The sequence below is a fragment of the Catharus ustulatus genome, chromosome 32, assembly GCF_009819885.2.
Source record: "Catharus ustulatus isolate bCatUst1 chromosome 32, bCatUst1.pri.v2, whole genome shotgun sequence".
Lineage (NCBI taxonomy): Eukaryota > Metazoa > Chordata > Aves > Passeriformes > Turdidae > Catharus > Catharus ustulatus.
In genome coordinates this window covers 2,371,583-2,384,172 of record NC_046252.1, presented here as the reverse complement: position 1 = coordinate 2,384,172, position 12,590 = coordinate 2,371,583, and the positions used below count along the sequence as shown (strand labels likewise).

The 12,590-nt window shown below is 63.3% G+C and overlaps 1 protein-coding gene across 1 annotated transcript; it reads right to left on the bottom strand.

Annotated features, from left to right (window-relative positions):
* Positions 1-1,540: 1,540 nt before the first annotated feature.
* CAPN1 (calpain 1) lies at positions 1,541-11,305 on the bottom strand. The gene is made up of 22 exons (XM_033083566.2): positions 11,189-11,305; positions 8,977-9,244; positions 7,669-7,738; positions 7,336-7,454; positions 6,729-6,862; positions 6,486-6,654; positions 6,325-6,408; positions 6,166-6,251; positions 6,008-6,082; positions 5,773-5,933; positions 5,525-5,703; positions 4,823-4,834; positions 4,493-4,704; positions 4,384-4,423; positions 4,242-4,307; positions 3,730-3,787; positions 3,349-3,413; positions 3,156-3,224; positions 2,682-2,760; positions 2,468-2,584; positions 2,188-2,246; positions 1,541-1,871 (listed from the first exon to the last, which is right to left on the bottom strand). The coding sequence occupies exons 2-22, from the start codon at positions 9,241-9,243 to the stop codon at positions 1,845-1,847; spliced, it is 2,148 nt and encodes a 715-aa protein (XP_032939457.1). The 5' UTR covers position 9,244; positions 11,189-11,305; the 3' UTR covers positions 1,541-1,844.
* Positions 11,306-12,590: the final 1,285 nt, after the last annotated feature.

Below are 12,590 nucleotides of genomic sequence, written 5' to 3'. Positions count from 1 at the left end.
CAAACCGGGCCTGAGGGGGCCGAACAGGGCCTGAGGGGACAAACCGGGCCTGGGGGACCGAACCGGGCCTGAGGGGCCGAACCGGGCCTGAGGGGACAAACTGGGCCTGAGGGGACAAACCGGGTCTGAGGGACCGAACCGGGCCTGAGGGGACAAACCGGGCCTGGGGGACCGAACCGGGCCTGAGGGGACAAACCGGGCCTAAAGGGGACAAACTGGGCCTGAAGGGGACAAACTGGGCCTGAGGGACCGCACCGGGTCTGAGGATGCTGAACCGGGCCTGAAGGGACAAACCGGGCCTGAGGGGCCAAACCGGGCCTGAGGGGACAAACCGGGCCTGAGGGAACAGAACAGGGCCTGAGGGGACAAACCGGGCCTGGGGGACCGAACCGGGCCTGAGGGGCCGAACCGGGCCTGAGGGGACAAACTGGGTCTGAGGGGACAAACTGGGCCTGAGGGACTGAACCGGTTCTGAGGGTGCTGAACTGGGCCTGAAGGGACAAACCGGGCCTGAGGGACCGAACTGGGCCTGAGGGACCGAACCGGGCCTGAGGGAACAAACCGGGCCTGAGGGGACGAACCGGGTCTGAGGGACCCGGCCCGGAGCCGAGGGGACAAACCGGGTCTGAGGGACCGAGCCGGGCCTGAGGGGACAAACCGGGCCTAAAGGGGACAAACTGGGCCTGAAGGGGACAAACTGGGCCTGAAGGGGACAAACCGGGTCTGAGGGGACAAACTGGGCCTGAAGGGGACAAACTGGGCCTGAAGGGGACAAACCGGGCCTGAGGGACCGCACCGGGTCTGAGGATGCTGAACCGGGCCTGAGGGGACAAACCGGGCCTGAGGGAACAAACCGGGCCTGAGGGGGCCGAACAGGGCCTGAGGGGACAAACCGGGCCTGGGGGACCGAACCGGGCCTGAGGGGCCGAACCGGGCCTGAGGGGACAAACCGGGCCTAAAGAGGACAAACTGGGTCTGAGGGAACAAACCGGGTCTGAGGGGGCCGAACCGGGTCTGAGGGGGCCGAACCAGGCCTGAGGGGGCCGAACCAGGCCTGAGGGGGCCGAACCGGGCCTGAGGGGACAAACCGGGTCTGAGGGACCGAACCGGGTCTGAGGGGGCCGAACCGGGCCTGAGGGGACAAACCGGGCCTGAGGGGACAAACTGGGCCTGAGGGGACAAACCGGGTCTGAGGGACCGAACCGGGCCTGAGGGGCCGAACCGGGTCTGAGGGGGCCGAACCAGGCCTGAGGGGACAAACCGGGTCTGAGGGACTGAACCGGGCCTGAGGGGCCGAACCGGGCCTGAGGGGCCGAACCGGGCCTGAGGGAACAAACCGGGCCTAAAGGGGACAAACCGGGTCTGAGGGGGCGAACCGGGCCTAAAGGGGACAAACCCAAATCTCTGATCTACAACCCCAAGACAACCCCTAAACTTGTTATTTTGCATCACCCAAGATCCCCTCACCCCCCCGCCTTGAAGGGGAGAAAGAACTGACAGAAAAAGGAGTTTTGACTTAAATAGGATCTTTTTTTTTCTTTGGTTTTTATATCACTTTTAATTTATACAATAAAAAACGCCTTTATGGCACCCGGGGGCAGCAGATCCCTGAAGCGAGGAGTGACGGCCGGGTCTCCGTCAGCACGAGAGGCACCAAAATCCGGAGGATTTGCCCCAAAAGGGCCGAGCGTGAGGCGGGGGAGGGACGGGGGGGGCTTTGGCAAAGCTCGGGGGGGTCCTGTGTGACCCCAGCCCCCCCCATCCAGCCTGTCCTGCTGAGAAAAGCCAAAAAAAGAGAAAAAAGAAACCAGCGCGGGGTCCTGGAAGGCACTTGGAGAGTTCGGTCAGGCGAACATGGTGAGCTGGAGCCACTGCGGAGGAGGAGGAGGGTGAGGGAGGGAGGAAGGGCAGGAGGAGAGGGTGAAGGAAGGGTGGGAAGAGCCAGAAAAGGAGGGAGAGGAGGAGGAGAAAAAGGAGGAGGAGGAAGATGAGAAGAGGAGGAGGAGGATGAGGAGGAGGAGGAAAATGAGGAGGAGGAGGAAGAAGAAGACAAGGAGGAGGAAGAAGAGGAGGAGGAGGAGGAAGAAGAAGAAGACAAGGAGGAAGAAGAAGAGGAGGAGGAAGACAAGGAAGAGGAAGATGAGGAGGAGGACGAGGAGGAGGATGAAGGCTTCCCCACAGCGGTACCTGCAGCAGGTCGAAGGTGACAACGCCGTCCTGATCCACGTCCATGGCTTGGAAAAACCCTGAGGGGAGGAAAAGGTGAGGGGACTTTGGGGAATGTTCAGGTTCTGAGGTGAAAGCGTGGCTGGGATGGGCAGGATTGGGGTAGGAGGGAAGGACTGGGATTGTCTGGGATCATTTGGGATCGGGATTCTCTGGGAGGGATCCTTTGGCATCAGGAGGGAAGGATCCCTTGGGATGAGGAGGGAGGGATCCCTCGGGGCGGTTTGGGGTCGCTGCTCACTGAACATGGTCTCCAGGCGCACGAGGCAGCAGACGAAGTTGTCGAAGTCCAGGGCCAGGTCGGGCTCAGCGTAGCGCGTAATGAGCAGCTCGTGCAGCCTCTTGTTCAGCCGGTACCCTGGGACAGGGGGCAGTGGGGGTCATCTGGGGGTCCCTGGGGCTGGGGAGGGGTCCCTGGGGTCACCCAGAGCAGGGGAGGGGTCCCTGGGGGTCACCTGCAGCCTCCAGCGCCAGGCGCAGCTCGTAGGCGCTGATGGAGCCCGACTTGTCCAGGTCGAACTTGCGGAAAATGCTCTGGCAGGAACAGACCCCCAAAAGAACGGGGGTGAGACCCCCAAAACACTCCCAGTGTACCCCCAAAATCCCCCCCAAAAGAACGGGGGTGAAAGCCCCAAAACACTCCCAGTGTACCCCAAAATCACCCCTAAAAGAACAGGGGTGAGACCCCCAAAACATCCCCAGTGTACCCCCAAAACTCCCTCAAAAAGGAGGTGTCACCCATGAGGAGAGACCCCCAAAATCTTCACCCCACACCCCCCTCCCTCACTGCACCCCAAAAGAGGTGGGGAAACAGCAGAGAGGGCATCTCCTATGAGGAGACAGACCCCAAAATCCCCCCTAAAAATGGGGGTCACCCATGACAGAGACCCCAAAATCCCCCCAGAAGCCGGGCGGGACCCCAGCCCCACCAGGTAATTGCGGATCCGGTTCCAGAGCACGTTGAACTCCACCAGCCCCAGTTTCCCGTTCCCATCTTTCTGAGGGAGGGGGGTTAAGGAAAGGGGGGATCAGGGGGTCCCCAAACCCCCCAGCCCAGCCCAGGGGGGTTCAGGAAAGGGGGGATCGGGGGTCCCCAAACCCCCAGCCCACGGCACAGGATACGTCCATCAGGTTCACCATGCTCCGGCAGGACTCGGTGCTGAAGCCCTTGGTGCGCAGGTCTTTGTCTGCAATTGGGAATTTTGGTTAATTAATTAACGAGGGGCTGGGGGTAATTAACGAGGGGCTGGAGTTAATTAACGAGGGGCTGGAGTTACAGTAATTTCACGATTATAAGCCGCACTGAGTATAAGCCGCACTTCTCGGTGCCCACAACTTTTCATCCTTTATCCATACATAAGCCACACCTGATTATAAGCCGCACTTTGGGTTCAGACCAAAATTTTAGTCAAAATGGTGCGACTTATAATCGTGAAATTACTGTAATTAACGAGGGGCTGGAGTTAATTGGGGTGGAATTCCCCAGAGCCAGCCCCGACTCACGTTTGGCGATGATGCGGTTGAGGATGGTCTGGAGCTCGGTGACGCTGATCTCCAGGTCCTGGGGAGGGGACACGGGGTGGCCCCGGTGTCACTGCCGGGCAGTGACATCACCGGCAAACAATGATGTCATCGGCAACCAATGACATCATCAGCAACCAATGATGTAATCGGCAAACAATGACGTCACGGCCAACCAATGATGTCACAGCCAACCAACGACCTCATGGCCAACAAATGATGTCATTGACAACCAATGACATCACTGCCACCCAATATCACAGCCAAATGATGACGTCACAGCCAACCAATGACATCACTCCCAACCAGTTACGTAATGGCCAACCAATGACATCATCACCAACAATGACATCATCACCAACAATGACATCATTGCCAACCAATGACGTCACCACCATCAGCCTGCTGTCAGCGATGTCACCACCAAACACTGATGTCGTGGCCAGCCGTCACCGCCACCATCACCGCTGTCACCGTCCCCGCCGTCCCCTCACCGGCCCCGCCAGCTGCCTGAAGAGCTGCTTGAAGTTCTCATCGATCTCCCCCTCCGACAGCACTTTCTGGGGTGAAAATCGCCCGTTTTGGTAACGGCCCCACCCCAGCAGCACAGAGCCCCACCCCGCCGGCCCCACCGACCTCGTCCGGCAGCGTGGCCTGGATCTTGTCGTCCATCTCCCTGCGGGCAGAGCAGCGGCGTGAGCGCGGGGCGCGGCCTCGCTGCCGGCGCCGCCCGGCCGACGCTTACTCGGTGCCGGCTTTCTTCTCCGAGAAGACGCGGAGCACGAAGTCGCCCTCCTTGTTGGGCTCGAAGGTGGAGGGCACCACGATGTACTCGCCGGGCGGCAGGCGGAAGCGCGTGCTCACCTCGCGCAGGTTGATGAACTGCTCGGAGCGCGCGCGCGACGCGTTGGCCAGGAAGAACTCGCGCTTCAGGTGCACGCCCGACCGCCCCACGTACTGCAGGGGTTGGGGAAATGCTCCGGAACGGCTCCAGAAATGGCCACAAAAACGGCCACAAAAACGGCCACAAAAACGGCCCCGGGGCGGCCGGCCCCCACCAGCGCCGGGTACCCACCTCGGGAGGGACCTGCGGGGAAATGGGGACATGGGTTGGGACTGGGTGATGGCACCTGGTGACACCAGCTGGCCCTGGGTGATGGCACCCGGTGACACCGGTTGGCCCTGACTGAGCCCAGCTGGCCCTGGGTGAGCCCAGTTAATGCCACTGAACCCAAACTGGTCCCAGTTAATGCCAGTTAACCCTAACTGACCCTAGGTGATGCCAATTGGCACCAGTTGAGCCAGCTGGTGCTGGTTGACCCCAGCTGACCCCAGTCAATCCCAGCTGACCCCAGCTGACCCCAGTCAATCCCAGCTGACCCCCATCAGTGGTGCAGGACCCAGCTGACCCCAGTGAATCCCAGCTGCCCCCAGTCAATCCCAGTTGACCCCGGTCAATCCCAGCTGACCCCAGTCAATCCCAGCTGATCCCAGTCAATGGTACTTGACCCCAGCTGACCCCAGTCAATCCCAGCTGATCCCAGTCAATGGTGCTTGACCCCAGCTGACTCCAGTCAATCCCAGCTGACCCCAGTCAATCCCAGCTGCCCCCACTCAATCCCAGCTGACTCCAGTCAATCCCAGCTGACCCCAGTCAATCCCAGTTGACCCCAGTCAGTGGTGCTTGACCCCAGCTGCCCCCAGTCAATCCCAGCTGACCCCAGTCAGTGGTGCTTGACCCCAGTCAATGGTGTTTGACCCCAGCTGCCCCCACTACCTCGTAGACGGCGAACCCGATGGTCTCCATGTCCTTGCCGTAGCGGCGCTCGCGGCGCCGGTGCTTCTGCATCAGCGCCAGCAGGAAGCTGCAGCCGGGCTCGCGCCCGCCGTCCTCGTCCCGGTCGTCGTCCACCTCCTCCAGCTGGATCTTGAACTGGGGGTTGATCCAGAACGTGGCTGCGGAGGGGGCAGAGGGGGCTCAGCGGGCGCAGGGCCCGGCGGGCCCGGGGCCAGCCCGGCTCGTACCGGGGTAGTTGCGGCAGCCGCCGGCGGTGCTGCCGCGCCGCCACGTGCCGTCGTAGAGCCGCGTGTTCCACTTGCGGAACTTGCGGGACTGCAGCGCGTCCGGGGTCAGGTTGCAGATCTCCAGGCGGGTGAATTCCCGCAGGAAATCCCGGAAGGACATCCTGCAGGAAGAGTTTGTTCTGGTTTCTGGGTGTGGAACGGTCGGGAAAGGGGGTTTGTGTTGAGCTTTCCCTACCAGAATTCCCCGTCCTCCATCTTGACCATGAGCTGCTGGCGCAGCGCCGGCTCCACCGCGTGCCACTCGGCCGAGCTGTGGGGACAGCAGGGTCACACAGCGGGGTCAGCGGGGCCACGTCGTCAGCACTAACGAGCCCGGCGCTAACGAAGCCTCACCCGTCGCTCCAGGCTCCCGTCCACTCCACCTCTCCCCAGGGATTGCGCATCCGGATCAGCTCCAGGGCCTGCCCTCGGTACGGGATCTGCGGGCGGCGCCGTCAGGGCCGCGCGACCCCAAATCCACCGATTTCCCCCCAAAACCGGCGCCACCCTCACCTGCTTGGCGCCGGTCACCGAGTAGGCGTGGCCCTTCACCAGCTTCTTGAAGGTGACCGCCTCCATGTCGAAGGCGCTGGTTATCTGCACGGAGCCGCCGCGGCGTCAGCGAGGGACGGGACCGGCCCCGGTGCCTCCCCGGACCCGCGGGGCTCACTCACGTCGATGGAGCAGCCCAGCAGGGAGCCGCGCTCCAGCGCCTTCAGGATGATCTGGTACAGGTCGGCCGGCGGCCGGCGCAGGTCGAACCACTCGGTGACGCCGCCCGTGAAATCCTCGAAGCCCTCGGAGGTGCTGCCGCCCGACAGCGCCTCGTAGCAGCCGTTCACCCTGGGGGTTTTTGGGGGGTTTTTTGGGGGGTTCTGCCCCCCAGAACGGGCTCGGGGAGCGGGGAGGGGCCGTACTTGGCGTAGGCCTTTTCCAGCAGCGCGCTCCAGAACTCGGAGCCCTCGGCCGAGTGCACAAAGAGCAGCTTCCCGTCCTTGGTGGGCAGGAAATCGTCCACCACCACGTCCAGCCACTCGCCAAACTGCCAGATCTGGGGGAGGAGGAGGAGGAGGAACCCCCTGGGTCAGCCAGGGGAGGAGATTTTGGGGGAGAAACGCCTGGTTTGGGGTCACACAAAGCAGCAGGGAAGTGGAGTCGCCACAGTGGGAGGGGGACGTGAGGAATCGGGATGGGAAAGGGCCCAAAATATGGGGAGACCCTCCCAAAATTGGGGGCAAATCCTTAAAATGCTGGGGAGGGGATCACCCCCAAATTGCAGAATGGAGCCCCAAAGCCATGAGAGATCTCCTGAAAATGGTCAAGGGGAGGCACAAAAAGGTGCAGAAAGCCCCAAAATGGGGCGGGAATCTCTCAGAGGGACAAGAGGAGGCCCGAGGTGGTGAGGGAGCTCCAAAAATGGGGATTGGTGCTGCAGAGGGCACAGGGCAGCCCCTGGGGTGATTGTGGAACCCCAAAATCGGGGATTGGCACCGCAGAGCGCGGCCCCAGGCCGCGTTCGCTGACCTGGAAGTGGAAGATGCCGGCGTAGCCCTGCTGGAAGCTCTGCCCGTGCGGCACCACGCGGTGCAGCAGCGTCTCGTTGAGCGTCAGCGACGCGATGGCCGCCAGCAGCCAGCAGTCACCTGGGAGGCACCAAACCCAAATTGGGGCCAGGACCATCCCCAGAACCATCCCCAGAACCATCCCCAGGACCATCCCCAGAACCATCCCCAGGACCATCCCCAGGACCATCCCCAGAACCATCCTCAGAACCATCCCCAGAACCATCCCCAGGACCATCCCCAGAACCATCCCCAGGACCATCCCCAGACCCGCCCAGCGCGGCCGCAGCCTCACCCAGCGCTCCCTGGCAGATGTCGGTGCGTGTGGCTCCGTCCACGATGAACTGCGGCCGCGGGCACAGCTCCTGTGGCAAACCCAGAGTTCAGGACGTTCCCCCGTTCGGGACATTCCCCTGTTGGGGACGTTCCCCAATTCAGGACGTTCCCTCATTCGGGACGTTCCCCCGTTTGGGACGTTCCCCAATTCAGGACGTTCCTCCGTTCGGGATGTTCCCCTGTTGGGGACATTCCCCCATTCGGGACATTCCCCCGTTCGGGACGTTCCCCACTTCAGGACGTTCCCCCGTTTGGGACATTTCCCCGTTCAGGACGTTCCCCCATTGGGGACGTTCCCTCATTTGGGACGTTCCCCCATTCAGGACGTTCCCCCATTGGGGATGTTCCCTCGTTTGGGACGTTCCCCCATTCAGAACGTTTCCCCTATTCGGGATGTTCCCTCATTCAGGACGTTTCCCCGTTCAGGAGATTCCCCCATTCAGGACGTTCCCCCATTCGGGACGTTCCCCCGTTCAGGACATTCCCAAGTTCAGGACGTTCCCTCATTCGGGACATTCCCTGGTTCGGGACGTTCCCCCGTTTGGGACGTTCCCCACTTTGGGATATTCCCCCGTTCGGGACATTTCCCCATTCAGGACGTTCCCTCATTGGGGACGTTCCCCCATTCAGGACGTTTCCCCGTTCAGGACATTCCCTCATTCGGGATGTTCCCCCCTTCAGGACATTCCCAAGTTCAGGATGTTCCCCTGTTCGGGACGTTCCCCTGTTCAGGACATTCCCCCATTCCGGATGTTCCCTTGTTTGGGACGTTCCCTGGTTCAGGACATTCCCCCGTTCAGGATGTTCCCTCGTTTAGGACATTCCCCCGTTCGGGACGTTCCCCACTTTGGGATGTTCCCTGGTTCAGGACATTCCCCTGTTCAGGACGTTCCCCCGTTCGGGAGATTCCCCCGTTCGGGACATTCCCCCATTCAGGACATTCCCAAGTTCAGGACATTCCCTCATTCGGGACATTCCCTGGTTCGGGACGTTCCCCCGTTCGGGACATTCCCCTGTTCAGGACATTCCCCCGTTCAGGACATTCCCAAGTTCAGGACGTTCCCCGGTCCGGGAGATTCCCCCGTTTGGGATGTTCCCCCGTTCAGGACATTCCCGCGTTTGGGACGTTCCCCCGTTCAGGACATTCCCCTGTTTGGGACATTTCCCCATTCAGGATGTTCCCCCACTCAGGACGTTCCCCCGTTTGTGACGTTCCCCCATTCGGGACGTGCCCAACGAGCGAGGCCGGGGCCAGATCCGTGCTCACCGTGGGTCTCTTCCACTCCACTCCGCGCGTTTTGGAGGAGCCGGGGCCGAGCTCGCGGAACCCCAGCGAGGCGGCGGCCGGGGGGAAGGCGGGGTCCCGGAACAGGGTCCCGGAGCGCCGGCACTCCTGGAGCAGCTGCTGGAAATCCTGGCCCAGGTAGCGCACGGCGTTGTGGTGCTGGCCCAGCCCCAGCTCCTTGGCTCGCTGGTGCCGAACCTGCGCCGAGACGCCGGTGCAGAACACCGGCACCACCGGCGGCTCCGCCATCCTGCGGGGAACGGGGACGGGGAGGGGAGGAACGGGGTGAGACCGGGAATTTGGGGGGAAAACAGAGAAAACGTGCTCGGGTTATGGGGTGAGACTGGGAATTTGGGGGGAAAATTGAGGGGAAACAGGGAAAATGTGCTCAGGGTTTGGGGAGGAACAGGGGTGAGACCGGGAATTTGGGGGGAAATTGAGGGGAAATGGAGAAAACGCGCTCAAGGTGACAGGGGTGAGACCGAGAATTTGGGAATTTGGGGGGGAAAATTGAGGGAAAACAGGGAAAATGTGCTCAGGGTTTGGGGAGGAACAGGGTGAGACCGGGAATTTGGGAATTTAGGGGGAAAATTGAGAAAATGTGCTTGGGGTTATGGGGGTGAGACCGAGAATTTGGGGGAGGATTTTGAGGGGAAACAGAGAAAATGTGCTCAGGGTTTGGGGAGGAACAGGGGTGGGATGGATGTTCTGCATGGGGATGGGATTTGGGGTTTTTAGGGGGGACTTGGAGCTTTTTTGGGGGAGGAAATGGGGAAAATGAGTTCGGAATTTGGGGAGAAATGGGGTTGAGATGCGTGTCCTGCACGGGGATGGGGTCTGGGGGGAAATTTGGGGTTTTTTGGGGGGGAAATGAGGTTGAAATGAGCTCGGGATTTGGGGAGAAATGAGGTTGAGATGTGTCCTGCACAGGGATGGGGGTCTGGGGGGAATTTGGGGGTTTTTTGGGGGGAAATGGGGTTGAGATGTGTCCTGCACAGGGATGTGGTCTGGGGGGGAATTTGGGGTTTTTATGGGGGGGAAATGGGGTTGAGATGTGTCCTGCACGGGGATGGGGGTCTGGGGGGGATTTGAGGTCTTGGGAGGCAATTTGGGGTTTCTGGAAGGGATGGGGATTTGGGGGAGAATTGGGGATTTCCCCCTGGATTTAGAGCCCTGCCTGTACCAGCTCAGAGGAACTTTTGGGGTACAAAGTGGGAATTTCAGGGGCAGGGAAGCTGGCAGAGGTCCCAGTGCCCGGGTTCACCTCGCAGTGCCCTGGCAGAGTCAAATCCCGACACGTCCGGCCCTGGGCAGCCCCGGGGCCGCGGAATCGAGGGGAAAGAGCCCCGAACTGGTCCTGCAGGTTGAGGCGCGGCCGCGGGCCCAACCCCAACGGCCTTTCCGAGCCCCGGGGAGCTCCTGCAGCGCTGGGGTGCTCAATTAAGCACCAGGCATGTTAATTAAGCACTGAGAGAGCCACCAAGGAGTGACAGAGCCGGGACAGGGGTGGGGACAGCGCAGCCCCCCCAAACCAGGGCGGGTTTCTGTCACAGCCCCGGGGTGGAGGGGCAGGGACGCCCCAAAACTCGGGGATCGTGCCCCAAAAATGCACAAATCAGCCCCAAAATGGGGGTGAGGGAGAGGGAGCACAACCCCCCCCTCCCCTCCCAGTGCCCTGTGCCCCCCTCCCTGACAGGACCAGCTCCCCCCGCCCCTCCCCAGGCAGGTTTTTGGGGTGAAGGGACAGAAATCGCCTCTTTTCACCCCGGTTCGGGTGCCGGGAGCTTTGGCAGGTGCCGCGGGGCTCGGGCTGGGCCTCAGCCGCCGCTCGTGCCCCGGTGCTGGGGAGCGAACCCCGGAAAAGGAGCCCAAAGCCCGGCAGGAACCGCTGAGCTCCGGCAGAGCCACCAACGCCAGCCCCGCTCGGGGCCGCTCCCCCGGCTCCCCAAATCCCTTTTTTGGCCGCAGCAGCGCCGGGGGCCGGGCTGGGGCAGCCCCGGGGGAAGGAGCAGCCCCCGGGGGGAAGGAGCAGCCCCCGGGGGAAGGAGCAGCCCCCGCTCAGCCTTTGCCCGATTTCCCCGCTTTTCTCCCCATTCCGGAGCCGAGCGAGAGCCGGGAGCGCCCGGCGCGGGGTCCCGCTGTGTCACCGCTGTCCCCGCCTGTCCCCGCTGTCACCTCCGGGCCCCGCTCCTACCTCAGCGTGCGGGGGCGGCGCTCCGGGCTCGCCGCTTTTGGGGGAAAAGCGGGGCAAGAGGGAATTTCTCACCCCAAACTTCCTCGAGCAGGAAGGCGAGGCCGCCCTCGCCCTCCCCCACCCCCCCGAGACTCCTCCCCGAGCCGCTCCCGCCCCGCGGGGAGGGGACACCGAGGGGTTGGGGTCACCCGGGGGTTGGGGACACCCACAGGGTTTGGGGACACCCGGGGGGTTGGGGACACCCCGGGGGTTTGGGGACACCCAGGGGTTGGGGACACCCGGGAGTTGGGGACACCCGGGGGGTTTGGGGACACCCCGAGGGGTTGGGGACACCCGGGGGTTTGGGGGGACACCCCACGGGGAGGGGACACCCGGGGGTTGGGGGCACCCCGAGGGGTTGGGGACACCCCGAGGGTTTGGGGACACCCGGGGATTTGGGGACACCCCGAGGGTTTGGGGACACCCGGGGGTTTGGGGGGGTCGGGATCCTGCGGGATTGTCGCCGCAGGGACGGGGCAGGGGCGAGTGGGGCTGGACAGGGGTGGGGACACTGGGGGGACACTGAGGGGACAGGGGTGGGACTCGTGGGGCTGGGCACTGGGGGAGCTGGACAGGGGGAGGGGACACTGGGGGGACACTGGGCCTGGACATTGGGGGGACACTGGGGGGGCTGGACAGGGGTGGGGACACTGAGAGGTCACTGGGGGGACACTGAGGGGACACTGGGGCTGGACACGGGTGGGGACACTGAGGGGAGCTGGACAGGGGTGGGGACACCGAGGGGACAGGACAGGGGTGGGGACACTGGGGCTGGACACGGGTGGGGACACCGGGGGGACAGGACAGGGCTGGGGCCACTGGGGGGACAGGACACGGGTGGGGACACTGGGGCTGGACACGGGTGGGGACACCGAGGGGACAGGACAGGGCTGGGGACACCGGGGGGACAGGACACGGGTGGGGACACCGGGGGGACAGGACACGGGTGGGGACACTGGCGGGACTGGACACGGGTGGGGACACCGAGGGGACAGGACAGGGTTGGGGACACTGGGGCTGGACACGGGTGGGGACACCGGGGCTGGACAGGGCTGGGGACACTGGGGCTGGACGCGGGTGGGGACACCGGGGGGACAGGACAGGGGTGGGGACACTGAGGGGACAGGACAGGGGTGGGGACACTGGGGCTGGACACGGGTGGGGACACCGGGGCTGGACAGGGCTGGGGACACTGGGGCTGGACGCGGGTGGGGACACCGGGGGGACAGGACAGGGGTGGGGACACTGAGGGGACAGGACAGGGGTGGGGACACTGGGGCTGGACACGGGTGGGGACACTGGGCGGGGCTGGACACGGGTGGGGGCTGGACAGGGGTGGGGACACCAGGAGTGCTGGGGGGAC